General features: G+C 37.4%; 1 protein-coding gene across 1 annotated transcript in view; it reads left to right on the top strand.

Annotated features, from left to right (window-relative positions):
* TWSG1 (twisted gastrulation BMP signaling modulator 1) overlaps positions 1-17,263 on the top strand; it is a 64,465-nt gene that overhangs the window by 14,957 nt on the left and 32,245 nt on the right. Inside the window, 1 exon segment of the mRNA XM_043976546.1 lies at positions 16,567-16,666. Within this exon segment, the coding sequence (XP_043832481.1) occupies positions 16,567-16,666 (100 nt within the window).

Genomic DNA, 17,263 nt, shown 5'->3' with positions numbered 1-17,263 from the left:
TGTAATAGGGAAGCTGAATAAGTGAGCAACTTCTGTGGAGCCAGATGTTAAAATCTAGAGAGAGCAAGGGGCAGCTAGGTGGCGCAGTGGATAAAGCACCGGCCCTGGAGTCAGGAGTACCTGGGTTCGGATCCGGCCTCAGACACTTAACACTTACTGGCTGTGTGACCCTGGGCAAGTCACTTGACCCCAATTGCCTCACTAAAAAAAAAAAAAAAAATCTAGAGAGAGAAGTGGGCTTGACCGGCTTGGGGACCAAATTGTATTACAAGCAGAACTCAGCTGTGGATGGGGGGGAGCCACTGAGGCAGAGGCATCTTCGGGGTGAGGCAGTGGCTAAGGAGGCCCAGGGGATTTGCCTTAGACACAGAGACCAGGGGTTAGCTATAGATTAATATAAATTTAAATGGAAGCAAAATGTCAAGCCTCTACCTAAAGGTTAATTCCTGAAGGGGGCACTGTGAAGGCCAAAATTGGATATACTGAGAGCTATTTGGGTGACTCGCCTTAATATTGGGGTCCTTGAAATATGAGGGACCTTTTTAGGTTTTATCTCCACTCTGAACTATTCTTTTTTAGATATTTCTCCCGGGCCAATAAGAAAGGAGCCTCTAAACTTTAGTTCACAAAAGGATCAGATTTTATTACTTGGGAATTGATTAAACAAAGGTGAAACTAATAAAAATCAAAAATAAGGAAATGGGAAAATAGAAATACAGATAGATGCTCTTAACTCTAAACTTAGCCTAAGCTGCTTCAAAGGAATTTAGGGTTTTCAGTAGGTAACTCACCAACCTAAACAGCCACCAGACTAAGGTTGCTCACATGCCACTGTGACCTCAGTCAACCGCCAAAGTGTTCCTGGTTCTGGAAGTGCCCGAGAGCTTAGCCTACCAGAAGTGCCTCACCTCCCTTCAGGTCGAGTTCAGTCTTTCCTCCCCCAAAAGGGGAGGTCCTTCAAAAGCTGCTCATGGAGAGTTCTCCTTCTGACCTCAGTGGCATATGTAATCTCAGGGTGGGCCAGGTGTGGCCCCTCCCAACTGTATTTCTCACTTTTTATTTAATATAAGCTTCTTTTAGCAGAAGAGGGAACCCTGTGAACTCAGAGGCCATTATAACTCCCCAGGCTTAAAACTAATTATTGTAGCAGAGTGTGGCTGAGTACACCTCCAAAGACAAAGTAGCTAGCTAGGAAAGGAAGAGTAACTATCCCCATGTGCATGAGTTGTTAGTACAGGTGATGGAATGGACTCCTTTTTAGTCTCCCTTGCCACAGGGCCCTATCCTGAGTCCTCTTTTCTTCTTCCTTTGGACTATTTCACTTAGTTATCTCATCAGTTCCCATGGATTCAGTTATCTCTATTCTGATGATTCTCAAATTTATTTAGCCATCAGTAACCTCTCTCCTGACCTCCAGTTTTGCATCTCTGACTGTCTATTAGACATCTCAAACTGAATGTCCTATAGATATCTTAAACTCAACATGTCTGACTCTGAACTCATTGGCTTTCTTCCTCAAGCTCAGCCCCCTCCCCTTTACAAACTTCCTAATTAACTGTTATGGGCACTACCATCCTCCCAGTCCCCCAGATTTGCAACCTAATGTCATCTTCTACTCCTTACTATCTTTTTGACCCTCTCCTCCCCATACCTGCACACATATCTGACCTGTTGTCAAGGCCTGTCATTTTGATCTTCATGTTCTATTCTCTCCTCTGATACTGCCACAGGCCCTAGTCTCCTCATGTATGGATTATTGGTATAGCCTGCTGAAGAGTATGCTGGTCACAGATCTCTCCCCAATTCATTCTATCTCCTACTCAGCCACCGGTGGTATTCCTAAAACATAGGTCCAACCATGTCAGTTCTCTACTCAGTAAATGCCAGTGGCTCCCTGACATAGGATCAAATATAAAAGCCTCAGTTTGGTGTTGAAATCCCTTCATTACTTATTCCCCCTACATACTCCCAACTATGTATACAGGGATAACAGGCATCCTTACTATATCATTAACAAGACACTCCATTTCTTGGCTTTGGGAATTTTCATTGGCTTTCCCCCTACCTGAATGTTCTCCTTCATTTCTGCTCCCTGGCTTCTTTCAGGTACTAGCTAAAATCCTGCCTTCTACAGAAAGCCTTTTTAAATCCCTCTTAATTCTTGTGCCTTCCCTCTGTTGATTATTTCTTTTATCCTGTGTATAGCTTATTTGTACATAGTTGTTTTCTTGTGTTCTCCCTCATTAGATTGTGAACTCCTTGAAGGGAGGGACTATCTTTTACCTTTTTTTGTATTCCCAGTGCATTAGTACAGTGTCTGACACCTAGGAGGTGCTTAATAAATGTTTATTGACTTATAGGAGGTAAGTGATTTGCCTAAGATCCATATTACCTAAGTATCTAAGGCAGTATTTGAACTAGGTCTTTTTAAGTATAGTATTCTGTCTTCTATACTCTGCTCTTTCCTCTGTGTTCTTATAATTCATATTTTCATAGTAACTTACATTTGCATAGCACCTTATGGTTTGTAAAGTGCTTTTTTTCACAGCAGCTTTGAGTTAGATAGTGCAAGTATTACTATCATTTTACAAGTGAGAAAACTCAGGCTTTACAAAAATGGTAAGTTAAAGATTCCTTTTTGATCTTGAAGTAAAAATGCTAGGATTTTTTTAATGAAGCAGATCTTTGTAATTTCTTTTAAATTTTCAAACATTATAGATAAAGTCTAGCACCTCTGCCTCTTAGTTTCCCTGTGTGTCATTTGAAATTATATGGGGGTACCCATCCCTCTCCTAAGTTTTAGGGAACTTAGCTGGGGTTTATAATATATTGCTACTTATAAATTAGAGGCTATAGCACCAATCTTTGGCATTAAGCATTTATTAAAGCATATTAAACGTTAGTAAAGAGAGAGAACACATTGCTCAGAATTAGAGTTCAAAAGCCCTACATACCTAGACAGAAAAGAGAGAAAGTGGGGGCCCCGTGGCTGCCCTCTCCAGCATCCCAGGCCCCCAGTATAAAATCCCAGGATGGGGAGAGGCACAACGAGAAGAGTGGGGGAGATAAGAGTGACCCCCCCTCTCCTCAAGGATCTTTTATCCTCTCTCAGGTAGAGGTGGGTCACGGCACATTGATCCAAGCTAATTGGCCAGTCCTTTGAGTGACATGACTTGGGGTCGCCTAGGTGAGTTAACTTCCTTTAGGTAGTCAGGAAGTTCAATCTACATTTCCTTGGCAATTCTTCTGACTCCGGGCTGGCCTTAAAAGACGTCAGACAAGGCTCCCTGGTTAGGCCCTTGAGTGGGGGGGCCTCTGGGTCTCCCCAAACCCATTATTTTCTCACACCTGGCTTCCTTCAAGAGTCATCTCAGATCCCAAGATGCCTTTCCCACCCCCCCCCAGTTGCTTGTGCCTTTCCATCTAAGATTACCTTCTATTTATTCTGTATATAACTTAATTTATATAGTTATTTGCCTTTTGTCTCCTCCATTAGAATATAAGCTTCTTAAGGGCAGTAACTGTTTTTGCCTTTCTTTCCACCCTCTTTGTTTTGCACATACTAAGGGCTTAATAAATGTTTGCAGCATTTTAGTAAAAATAGGCTTTTAAAAATTTCCTTATTAATATAGCAGCCTCCCTGTTAGCCATTGTTTTACTGTTGCCACAAAATAAAAGAACTGATTATTTTCTAAATATATTTATGATCAAACTTTACTTGATAGCTTACTCTCAGTGACTATAAAGTGAATACTTAGCCATAAATTCCTTAATAAGTTATACATGTTAATTATTCATAATTACACATTGAAATCCATTGTTTCAACTTTGTCTTAACTTTGTTGAATGGTCACACCCTACACCCTTATCTTTTTGCCCTCTCAATTTTGTGCAGAAAAGTTTTGTTTTTGCTACTTTTGTTGAAGATACCTACATTTCTGTGTTAGTAAGAAGTTTACTTTGGGGGGGGGGGGAGACAATGAGGGTTAAGTGACTTGCCCAGGGTCACACAGCTAATAGGTATCTAGTGTCTGAGGCTGGATTTGAACTCAGGTCCTCTTGAATCCAAGGCCTGGTGCTTTATCCACTAAGAAGTTTACGTTTTAAAAAATTTAGTTCCAGTTGTATTTCTGAATATCAGGCATGAGTAATGATCAAAGAATTCAATTTGGGATCCCCATTTCAAACTAAAATGAAAACTGTCCAAGCAAAGCTCATAGGTATTGAAAACAGTCCGCATGATTAGACATGTTTTTAGGTAGCTTAATTCCTCTAAAGCAAAAGAAGGTTTCTGTCATTTTTCAGTCATATCCAACTCTTTGTGATTCTATTTGGAGTTTTATTGGCAAACATAAGGAGTGGTTTACCATTTCCTTCTCCAACTTGCTTAGGGTCACATAGCTAGAAAGTGTCTTCCTGACTTGAATTCAGATCTTCCTGACAACAGGTCAAGTGTTCTATCTACTGTACCACCTGTAAAAAAGGTTAGCCAATTCTTTTGGTCATGAAGACACATGAAATGAACAAAAATTAAAAACTGCCACAGTTTTCCCTCCACACGGATGGTTATAAAGTAGGAGAGAAATCAGTGGATTAAAAGAATCTCACAGTTCCTTAAATGAGTTTTCACATGTTACTTGATAAGAGGCATTGCAGTCAAATGGATATAGAGACCTGGCCTCAAGAGTCAAGAAGTCAAGTCAACTAGCATTTAATAAGGACTTACTATGTACCAAGCACTGTACCCTTAAGGACTCTCATTTTAATGGGAAAGACAACATGCAACGAACTATGTACAAACATATATATATAAGGTAAATTGGAGATCATCTTAGAGGGAAAGCACTAAAATTGAGGGAGCCTGGGAAATTATCTCTTGTAGAAGGTAAAATTTGAGCTGAAACTCAAAGGAAGTGAGGAAGCAAAAATATAGGGGGAGAGGGACAGGCAATGAAAAGGTGTGGAGTCTAGGAGGTAGAATGTGGAGTGTGAATAACAGCCAGAATGCCATTGTCACTTGGCTGTAGAATATGTGGATATTAGGCAGGAAGGGGACAGGTAGCAATGTGCCTTAAAAGCCACACAGAACATTTTATATTTTATCCTTGAGGGAGCCCATGGGATTTTGAGTGGCAGTGACATATTGGTTCTGTGGCCCGAGGCAAGTCACTATACCTCTCAGAGCTCATTGAGCACCTCCCTTAAGAGTTTTGAGCCACTAGGCTCTGCATTGGCAGAGGGAGTGTCTCCCAAGGAGCTCTTCTCAGATCCAGACAAAAACTAAACAACACATTTCATAAAAAGATGTGGAAAGCGAAGGGAATATTCACACCAAAGAAAAATAAATTAATTTAATTACTGAAACATTTTCTTTTTGTAATTAAATTTCTGCTTTCTGAAAAAAAAAAGTCAGTCTTCTTACTTTTTTTACTGTAGCAAAGTGGAAGGAATGAGAAATTGGAACATCATCTTTGTTGCCTGGCAGCCAAGAAGTCTTCAGTGGGATTTTTACCAGTAATGTCTAAGCTCTTGTCTTTGTCTTCACTAATGTGATACTGAAGATATTATAAATTAGCTATCAGTTTCTAACTTCCCTTTTGTTCTTGAAACCTTTCACTTTGGGGATAATCACTAAATTATAAACCATTAAACATATTATCATAACATATCATTCTACTCCCACTGAAATGTCAAAGCACAGCACATCCATTAAGAGGGTGTGTAAACATCCCCTTTGGTGTTAGATCATCAAGACATGTTCAGGCAGCTCTCAAATAGGCTGTTTCTCTTAAACATATGGTAGCATTAATCTTGTTCTGTCGCATACCCTTTGATTAAAATTTAAAACAGGACAGATGCATGGCAGTAAAATAAATTGTGACTACTGTAAAGTATATCAAATTTATAATAAAAATTAAGTTGTCATTAATTTTGTGTTATTTAGAATATTGAATGAAGTATCTTAAGCTAATTGTTGAGTGAGAGAGAGGTAGGTGGGGAAAGGAAACTTGGAGCTCTTCTGGTAAAAGGTGTCATACAGTACAGCCTCACAAATTTAAGCTAGTTTAACATACACAGGTCCTGTCTATGTTCAAAATTTGAATGACCGCTCAAGAATTGAAATCCCAGAGTTAAAGAACTCAGAGTAATTGGTTACTCATCCTGGTTCCTGTCCTCTGGTCACTCTCCATTAACAATGTCTTTTCTAAAATGATATGCCCAGAATTGAACAGAGTATTCAAGATGTGGTACAGCCAAACATAGAATACAAGGTAAAATATAAGGGCAACATCATCTCCCTAGTTGTGTACAAAATGCCTTTTTTTTAATGCACCTGAAATTTGCATTGGCTTTCTTGGCTGCTGTGTACACTGTTGACTCTCATGGTATAGACAGATAAATAAATGGCACATTTATTAAGGGCTTATTATGTGCTAGTTACTATCCTAAGCACTTAGGGATACAAACCAAAACAAATAGACAGTTTGTCTATTTTTTTAAAATAGTTATTTTTAAAATGATGGACCAGGGCAACTAGGTGGTGCAGTGGCTAAAGCGCCAGTCCTGGATTCAGCAGGACCTGAGTTCAAATGTGGCCTCAGACACTTGACACTTACTAGCTGTGTGACCTTGGACAAGTCACTTAACCCTCATTGTCCTGCAAAAACAAAACAAAACAAAAAACAACCAATAATAGCTTCAAGACCATCCCAAGGGACTAATGAGGAAGCTTACAATCCACCCCCATTGAAAGAACTGATAAAAAGAACACTTGTGGATTGTACATATGTAACCTGGTTGTGATCTTGTAGAGGGGGGAGGAAAAGGAGGGAGGGAGGGAGGGAGAAAAATTTGAAACCCTAAATCTTATGAAAATGAATGTTGAAAACTACCCTTACATGTAACTGAAAAAAATAAACTAAATGTTTGTTGCTAAAATTTAAAAAAAAAATTTTAAATGGTGGACCATGGTGACTTTCCATAGACAGAAGGTTATTTATGACACAGCTTATCATTTAGTATATGGCTTTCCAGGGAGCCTATATTTATTTTTTATCCAATTAATAAGAACCTATTTTCTCTCCCTCCCAATTCTCTCTCTCCTTATTAAGAGCTTTCATTGTAATGGAGAAAGCCAACACATAAAAAAGGGTTTGGAAAAGGGAGAGGAGTGAGGAGTCCCATGAGACTGCAGGAAGTAGAAATACTGTAGAGGCCTAGTTCCCAGAAAGATAAAGCAAAAAGTTCAAATATCCAAGCTGGGATATGGAGTCCATGTTTCTGGTGGCATGGAAATGATCAAAGAGTGGGGCCATGACTAGACTTCAGGAAGTGGCAGTGTGTAGTGTTCCACTAAAACCTCTAGTTATTTTTCAAACAAACTCCTATTTAGCTGTGCTTACTCTGTCATAAGACACTTACACTTATAAAAGTGTAAGATCTTACATTTAGCCTTATTAAATTTAATCTTACATAGTACGGTATTCTAGTCTATCTAGATATTTTTTAATCCTGACCGGCATCTCCTCTGTTAAATGTGCTTCTTTGGGGGCAGCTAGGTGGCATAGTAGATAAAACACCAGCCTGGGATTCAGGAGGACCTGAGTTCAAATCCAGCCTCAGACACTTGACACTTACTAACTGTGTGAACCTGGGCAAGTCACTTAACCCTCATTGCCCTGAAAATAAAAATTGTGCTTCCTTGCTTTGTATTGTCTGCAGATTTACTAAGCTCGTATCTAGCTTTTTCTAGGAAATTGATAACATGTAAATAGCACAAGACAAAGTTCAAATACCCAGGACATTCCATTGGAAACTTCAAATTTGATACTGAATTATTAAGTATTCTCTGAATCCAGCAATTTCTTTTTTATCATAAAAGTATTTTATTATTTTCTAGTTACATGTTGAGATAGTTTTCAACATTTGTTTCCATAAGATTTCTAGTTTCAAATTTTTTCCTTCCTTCCCCCATCCCCAAGACAGCAAATAGTCTGATATAGGTTATATATGTATAATCACATTAAACCTATTTCTGCATTAGTCGTGCTGTGAAAGAAGAATCAGAGCAAAAGGGAAAAACCTCAAAAAAGAAAAATAAAAAAGTAGAAACAGTATGGTTCAATCTACATCTAGATTCCACAGTTCTTTTTTTCTGGATTGGGAGAGCATTTTCCATCATGAGTGTGGAATGCTCTTGGACCATTGTATTGCTGAGAAGAGTCAAGTCTATCACAGTTGATCAACACACAATGCTGGTCTCACTCAGCATCAGTTCATTTAAGTCCTTCCAGGTTTCTCAGAAATCTGCCTGATCATCATTTCTTACAGCACAGTAATATTCCATTACATTCATATACCACAACTTGTTTAGCCATTCCTCAATTGATGGGCATCCCCTCAATTTCCAATTCCTTGCCACCACAAAAAGAGCAGCTATAAATATTTTTGTACATGTGGGTCTTTTTCCCTTTTTTTATGATCTCTTTGGGAAAAAGACCTAATACTGGTATTGCTGGGTCAAAGGGTATACACAGTTTTATAGCTCTTTGGGCATAGTTCCAAATTGCTCTCCAGAATGGTTGGGATCCAGCCATTTCTAAATCCATCTAGCAGCACTATCATGTAGCCAACATGTTGGTATTTTCCATAGAATAGTATAAGAGCGTTTGTCAAATGCCTTGCCCAAAACTAGGTAAACTATGTCTACATCATTCCCTGATCAACCAGTTCAGTAACTATCAAAAAAAGAAATAAGGTTGGCCTGACATAACTTGTTCTTGATGAAGCTACGATATTCCCTAATCTTGCTTTTAATAATATGTTCTAGATTCTAGGAAAATGACTCCTTGCCTGGGATCCAGCAATTTCTTTTTTTTATCATAAAAGTATTTTGTTATTTTCTAGTTACAGGTAGAGATAGTTTTCAACATTTGTGTGTGTGTATGTGTGTGTGAGAGAGAGATACCTATATTTCAAAATAATTGGTTTCCCTTGTAATCTTATGTATTTTATTTTATGTATTTATACACATTATTCTAAGAAGATGTCCATAGGCTTTACTAGACTGCCACAAAACTCCATTACAACTGAAGAGGTTAAAAACTGCTCTAAAGTCATAGAAATTCTTATCTCTATCTTCCACTTGGAGTTTCCTTCTCTGCTCTCTATGTTGTACTTTCCATTTACTGATTATTCCCTCACCCCTATCTCCTCCCAATCCTGCTTCTTCCCTTCCCCCTGAGATGACAGAGCTAACTGGAATGGCGATATGATTTAATTGTATGTCCAGTTCATGAATCGGTTCTTTCTCTTTCATTGTTGTAACAATTCAGAGAGAGAAATTTTCCCCTGAGGATTGCTTTAGCTGCATTACAAATTTTTAGTATGTTGTCTCATTTTCTTTGATTGAAATTATCTACTGTTTCTAAGATTTTTTTCTGACACATTATAGGGTCAAACTGTTTAGTTTCCAATTTAATCCTTTCAAATGCTCTTTATTTAATATAATTTTATTACATTATGGTCACTAAAGGATGTGTTTAATATTTCTGCTTTTCTATGTGAGGTTTTTGTGCTCTAAAATATGGTCAGTTTTTGTAAAGGGGCTTTATAATGTTGAGAAGTATGTATAGTTCTTATCCCTTTCAATAATCACCAGAGATCTGTTATAGCTAGCCTTACTTACCAAGACTATTCAAGTCCTTAACTTCATTGGTTAGACCTTCATAGATTTAGAGGTGAAACTTATTGTAGAGATCATCTAATTAGCTACTAATACTAAATTCCATTCATATATATATATATATATAAAGTGATATCACTTTAAGGTTTGAAAAATGCTTTACAAATATTACCTCATTTGATCCTCAAAACAAACCTAAAAGATATACCCATTTTACATATGAGGAAACTGAGACAGATAGAGGTTAAGTGACAACCCAAAGAGTCTGAAGCTGAATTTGAATTTGTCTTCCTGTCTCCAGGTCCAGTAATCTATCTACTACTCCAGTTAGCTACTCTAGGCTATTCCCCTTATTTTACAAATATTTATAAATTACCTGATATCCAGAAAGTTAAGTGACTGCTAAAGGTACACAATAAGTAGCCACATTGGCATTTGAACTCAGGGCTTCTGACTATAAATACAAAATGGTGAAGGGGATTATAAATAAGCCTGTATAGCCCCTCTTCCTTTGCTGACACTACAGGGTCAAAATCACAAAATTTCAAATTTGTAAGCGATCTGAAAGAAGCTACCTAGTTTAAACCTTCCCTGAATGTGAATCTCGTTTTTTAACATAATTGGCAAGTGGGGGTCTAGTCTTTGATGACTTCCAGTGAGAAATAACCCACTACCTCTCGTAGCTGCCTATTTCACTTAAGGATAACTCTAATTGTTAGCAAGTTTTTCCTGCCATCTAGCCTAAATTTACTTCTTTACAACTTATACCCTAATTTCTTCTTTTGGGACCAGCAAAACAAATCTAAGCCTCTTCTATATAACAGCTTTTTACATGCTTAGCACCTATTTCTTCCATCTTCCATACCACTCCCCCTGCTAATCTCCCACCTCATCAAGTTTTCTCTCCTCCAGGTTCTCTACAGTTTCTTCCACCACAACAACTTCTGGTCCCTGAGTCCTAACCCCTAAGTTTGGGGACCTTCCCTAAATTGTCGCTACCCCTTCAGCCTCATCCTTTAGCCACACTCCTGTTATGAGAAGAATGCCTGAATTGTGTGTCTGGATTTCCCCTTGAAATTGAAATAAATTTTACTATTTTATAGATACCCACTTCAGCATCTATGTCAAATTTTACCTTTTCCCTTCAGGTTCTAAGTGAGAAATGAAACGGATAGGGCCTAAGAATGATTCCCATCCCCACCCCCTGTTTTGCCTTTTGGTCATTTAGAGTCAAACTCCTATGAAACTACATTGTAGAATAGGAGCTTTATGAAACAACTTTCTTCCACAATGGACCAGGGAAGGGAAAAAACTTGTTTGAAAACAAAAGGTAGTAGCAGTGTCTACTTGCTTACTGGACATTTCAAATTAGATTTCCATGAAGCATCTCATTTTCCTTTTTTCTTTCATTTTGTTGGGGTAGGCCTAGGAGTGGTATCACTGTGTCAAAGAGTATTCATAGTTCTGTGACGATGGGGACATAAGTGCAAGTTGTTTCCAGAATGGCTAAACCAATTCACAGGTCCCATATTCTTGAAGCCTCTTCAACAATCGCATTTTAATTTTTTTGCCAGTCTGATAGTAAGGTAGAACCTCAGCATTGCATTAATTTGTATTTTTTTCTGCTTCAGTGATTTTAGCATTTTTCATAGGCTGTTGTCCCTTGGATTTTTTCCTTTATGAATTACCTTGACCAGGTCCAATGATACACATCTATAACCCCTCCTACTGGGAAAACTGAAGCTGGTGGATCCCCTGAGTTTCGTAGTTTTCAATTGCAGTGGCCTATGCCCATGGGATGTCCAAATTAAATATAGCTCCTTTGTATGGTGAACAACCTGTACTAATCAGCATGGAGATCATGTCATCAATGACCTCTGTACTTCCAGGCTTCCAGAATGGCAGAGTGATAGGAAGCATTGTAATGGGCTCCTCTCCACAGACAAATCTAGAAAATTCACCAGACCCTAACCTTCTGGGAAAATCCAGAAAAAGTCACAGTGAGTCATTTGTCCAGCCGAGGTCACCATAGGGAGACAAAGTGATCTATAGATACTAGGAACAGGGAGTACACTTGCTGTTCAGGGCACTCTAGAGCCCAGGGAGAGGCTGTATACCATTGTAAGAGGAGATCTCAGACTTCATACAGGGCTCCATCAGATCTGTCCTGGGCCACTATGACAGAGACAGGTACCAACTGGTACATTTGTTGCTTACTACCCTGTTTTGGGTCATAGATCAAGGGCAGAGTAAGAGGAGAACCTGTGCATAGGGATGGCATTTTGGGGGTAGGGAGGCTGAGAAAGGAAGAAGTTTAGAAGCCATCAGCAGCAGTAGTGGTGTAGCTTAGACTCCAGACAAGTAACAGTGTCTCACTTAAAACATCTAGCCCAGGCTGCAAAGGAGTAACTGAGGAAGGAATCCCAGTTCTGCCACTCTGAACCAATAGAACTTTACAGTCGGCTAGTAGAGAGAGAGTTGAGCAGAAGCCTGCTCTTACACAGACCCAAACCCAAAAGAACTTGCAGAGCTCTCACAGGAGGCAGGGAGAAGGGTGCAGGCTCTTAAGAAATCAACTATAGGACCAGCCCAGAAATGTGGCAGAGCCTAGCCATAACTTCAGGTCCCAAATCAGGAAGTACACAAAGAAAAAACTATCAATACACAAATTCAAAAGAAGATACTGACTCCAAGACGGCTCTAAGTAGTGCCTCAAGGAATAACATAACTTGGGCATATACTCAACTAGAATTCCTGGAAGACATGAATCAAGAATTTAAAAATATTTTTCATAAATGTAATGAAAATGCCTGAGCTATGGAAGAAAGAAATGGAAAGGGAATTTAGCACAAGAGGTACAACACGATCCCCAAGAAAAAAACTGCTGAAAATTAGAATGGACCAAATAGAAGCTAATAATTTAACAAGGCAACAAGAAATATTGAGACAAAGTCAAATAGCACAAACCACTGATATGAAAAACATGAAAAAGATAAAGAAACCCAGTTTCAAAAAGAAAAATTTCCCATTTAATGCTTTGGTCATTTATCTGTTGGAAAACAGCTATCATTATTTAAATATTTAAATCAGTTCATTATATGTATTAAATGTCATAACTCTATTAGAGAAAGTTATCGCAATGATTTTCTCCCCCGTTAATTGGAAATAACTAGGAGTAGGAATTGGATTTGTATTGGTATAGGGTTCTTGTTGATATTTAAGCTCCCTTTATCAATGCAGAGTCTTACAGTTTTGTAGAGTACCAAGAAATTAAATGATATTATACAGTATATATCAGAGTTGAGTCTTGAAACTGGGTCTTCCTGATTCCAAGGCTTGCTGTCTAGCTACTATATATATAGTTGAGCTGTCTTTCAACTAAAATATAATCATATAAATAAGGAAGTGCATATTTTTTATGTCTGTAAGTTAAAATATGACAGCTTTTTTCCTTAATGGCAGAAAGTGATAATCCTTTGTTATACTTAGAAAATTTAAAAATATTCTTTTAAACCCTGGAGTTTTCATAAAATAAAACAATTAGGGCCAAATATGCTAATATGCCATGGCCTACTTTCTAAAATAGGATTGATGAAATATTTTGGCATCAGCATATACTTAAAAATTGTGTAACTCAGGAGATTTAAGGAAGATGGTGAGATTAATTTAAAGCATTTAGTCATAAGGTAATTACTTCTGTCAAAATGTAAAAGATCAGTATTTTGCCTTTCAAATATGAAATATATATCCCTTTTAAAATGAGGATGTTCAGTAGAATTTTAGATTTATTTCATATCTTATCAAACTATAGTTTTCTTCTTTAATATTTTCCTTATTTTAAAAAATAAACAAGTATTTATATTCTCACCTGCTTCTTCCTCATACAAAAAAAAGACATGAAAAACAAAACCTTTGTGACAAATATGAATAATCATGCAAAACAAAATCTTACATTGTCCATGTATAAAAATATATCTCATGAGTATCACTTTTCTGTTAAGCAGGAAGTAACATGCTTTATCATGTTTATTCTGGAATTGTGGTTGGTCATGGCAATGAACACAGTTGTGTTTACAATATAGTTGTGTTGATTCATTGTTAGATAAACTATGAATTCCATTCTGGAAAGCAATTTAGAACCATGCACCGAAAGTTATTAAATTGTGCATATCTTTGAACCAGTGACACCAGTACTAGGCTTATACCTCAAAAAGATAAAAGAGAAGGTTATATATGTACAAATGTATTTATAGCCATTCTTTTTGTGGAAGCAAATAGTTGGAAAACTAAGGAGGGAGGTGCCCCTCATTTGGCTGAACAGATGGCGAATGAATGTAATCAAATTCTCTTGTGCCATAAGAAATAATGAAGGGTACAATTTCAGGAAAAACCTTTAAATACCTATATGAACTGATACAAAGTGAAGTGAGTAGAGCCAGGAGAACAATTTGTAATATAACATTATAAAAGTGAACAATTTTGAAAGACAAGAATGATGATTAACAGACTCATCTACCATGATTCCAGAGGATCTGTGATGAAGAAAGTTACTTGCCTCCTGATATAAAGTTGATAAGACCAAATTTGCAGAATGATACATGTTTTAATCTGATCAGTATGAGAGCTTGTTTTCCTTGACTATACATACTTGTTATGATTTTTTCTGTAGGAGGAGAGATGGAAAGGAGAGAAGATAAATGCTTGTTAATTTAATAAGAAATTATTTTTTAATGTTATATAAATTGTTATTTTAGTTTTGCTCACTTCATGTTGCATCAGTCCATATAAGTCTTCCCAGGTTTTTCTGAAACTGTTTCTTTTATCATGTCTTATGTACTTATACTGTAATGTAAAGAACTAATTGTTATTTGAGGTTTTTATGACCCAATCTTTTGGCTAGAATTTTAAAAACTGGCCTGGGGCTCAGGTGCCGCACCTCCTCAAATGGCACGGTGCTCCACCCACTGGTTGTAGCTGTCGCCAAGGCCTACATGGACCTGACAAAATTATAATGACTGGAAGCCCAGTGAGGGCAGTCATGTGACTGTCAGTCAGGGCTACCAGCCAATTGGCTTGGAGCTGTGTGTGGTCAGCCTGGGGTCTGCTGGGAAGGAAAAGGGAAGAGTTTTGCCATTCTAGCTTGAAGCTGGAAGGCGATAGGATGCAGCTGTGTGTGTTCTCAGCTGATTCTTGGGCAGTGGTGTTTATTCAAGTTGTATCATATCCCTTCCCCCATTTTATTTCCTTTCCCTTAATTCTACTGAACTTGCTTGTGTTTTTAAGTTTGTTCTTGTTAATAAATCTTTTTCTGTTTTTGAGGGAGGCTATCAGTCTCCTTCCTTGCCTCAATATTGCGGCAAGCCGCCTAGCTAACACTCCCCAATTAGAAATTGGTCCCTACAGTAACTTGTTCAATCATTCCCCCAGCTGATGGGCACCCCCTTAGTTTCCAGTGTTTTGTCACTAGAGAAAGAGGTCCTGTAAATATGGGTCCTTTTCCTTCTTCTTTGATCTCTTTAGGGCATAGGTCTCATAGTGGTATTGCTTTGGCAAAGGTGAGTATGCTGCCCAACCCTTCCATTGTGGTCTTTGAAATATCTGTTCCATAGGTAACAAATTTGCTTTCATCTTAAACCTTTTCTTTTCCCTCTCCTTCCACCTTCTTGAACTCACTGAATATTTCTTCTCACTTGTGTGTCTAAGCTCCTTGAAAAGGCCATCTACAGTTAGTGCCTCCACTTCCTTCCCTTTCATTTATCCCTTCAGGCCTGGACTATTGAAATAGCCTTCTAATTGGTCTCCTTGCTTCAAGTCTCTCCCCTACTCCACTACATCCTGTACTCTGCTGTCATATTGATCTTCTTAAAGTTTGGGAATGACCATATCACCTCCTTCTCTCTATTCCCACTCAGTAAACTCTAGTAGATCCTTTTCACCTCTAGGATCAAATCATCTGTTTGGTGTTTAAGTATTAATATGACTGCATTTTCACTGACTGTCCTCCATACTGGGAATTCTGTTCCACCTCACCCTCTACCTTTTGGTCTCCCTAGCTTCCTTCAAGTTTCACCCAAAATCCCAACTTCTACAAAAAACTTTTCTCTGTCCCTCTTTTGTGCTAGTGCCTTCTCTCTGTTGATTATCTCTAATTTATCGTATCTACCTTGTTTGTACATAGTTGCTTGAATATAGTCTCCTCCATTGTCCTGTGAATTCCTTGGGAGCAGAGAATTTGTTTTGCCTTTCTTTATATTCTTAGTGCTTAGAACAATGCTTGGCACGTAGTATACATGTAGTACTTAATAAATGCTCATTGAATGTTTTGGGGCATAGTTCCAAAGTACGTTAATGTGCTTGTTTTCCTATATCTCCTCCAACATATGTGATTTTCCTTTTTTGTCAACTTTACCAGTCTAATGGGTCTATGGTGGAACTCTAAACAAACTACTGGTTTTTGGAAATTGAAAGGTCTGTTTTGGTTTTGTGCTATATTATTACTAATTTGGAATGGGTAAGATAAAGAATTATAAATGAAATCCTGTTTTTCATAGTAGAAATATATCATGGGAAAAATTCTTAAAATTCTTTAGTCCAGATGAAAAGATCATAGTTTTTTCTGAAGTAAACTCGATGTTGAAGAAATAGATTTTTTTAAACTAACATATAGCAATTATATTGGCATTGGAAACACTTAATTTCTCTATATACCTAATGAAATTAAATGAAATAAAACACTAAATTTCACCTTTTAAAAAAAATCCAAAAACAACAAAAAAAGAACATCCAAGAAGATTTAATTAACTTAAAAGTTGATTGTTAAAGATATAGTAATTTATGTATTAAATATTAAAAAAAATCTAACTTCTGTGTTCTGTTATCAGGAGCTTTGTCAGTGTCGACCTGGTGAAGGAAATTGTTCATGTTGTAAAGAGTGTATGCTTTGTCTGGGCACACTTTGGGATGAGTGCTGTGATTGTGTTGGTAAGTTGATATTTGTCTTTATCACAATATTTTGGGTTGGAAGACAATTACAAGGATATTTAGTTCATATTCTTTGTTTTATAGATAAAACTAAAAGGCTTCTTGAGTTGAGAGTCTATAATCTCACTCAATAACCTTTTACAGTATTCAGTAGTATATACCACTTAAAACTCATTCCGTAAAACTTAACTCACAACTTTTATGTATGCTGCAATTTTTTTTTTACCTTATTTGTGGTAGCAATAGATAACAGATTGCCTTTGAACGATGTAAGGATTCTGATACAATACGATAACTAACCAACCATATTTCCAGAGGACCATTGATGAAGTATGCTACCCACCTCCTGATAGAGAGAGGTAATAGACTCAAGGTGTGAAATGAGACACATTTTTGGATACAACCAATTTGGGAATCTATTTTTCTTGATTATTCATATTTTGGGGCAAATTTAAATGATTTGTAAGGAAGATTTATACAGCTGGATATTTATATATGAGTGTATGTGTATATATATATATATATATATATACACATATACATATAGATACACACATATATATACACATATATCTTATTGTTTAAATTGTCGAGCAT

The sequence above is a fragment of the Dromiciops gliroides genome, chromosome 1 (genome assembly GCF_019393635.1).
Source record: "Dromiciops gliroides isolate mDroGli1 chromosome 1, mDroGli1.pri, whole genome shotgun sequence".
In the NCBI taxonomy this organism is placed as follows: Eukaryota; Metazoa; Chordata; class Mammalia; order Microbiotheria; family Microbiotheriidae; genus Dromiciops; species Dromiciops gliroides.
The sequence above is the reverse complement of the archived record's forward strand: the minus strand, read 5'-3'. Positions and strand labels throughout refer to the sequence as shown.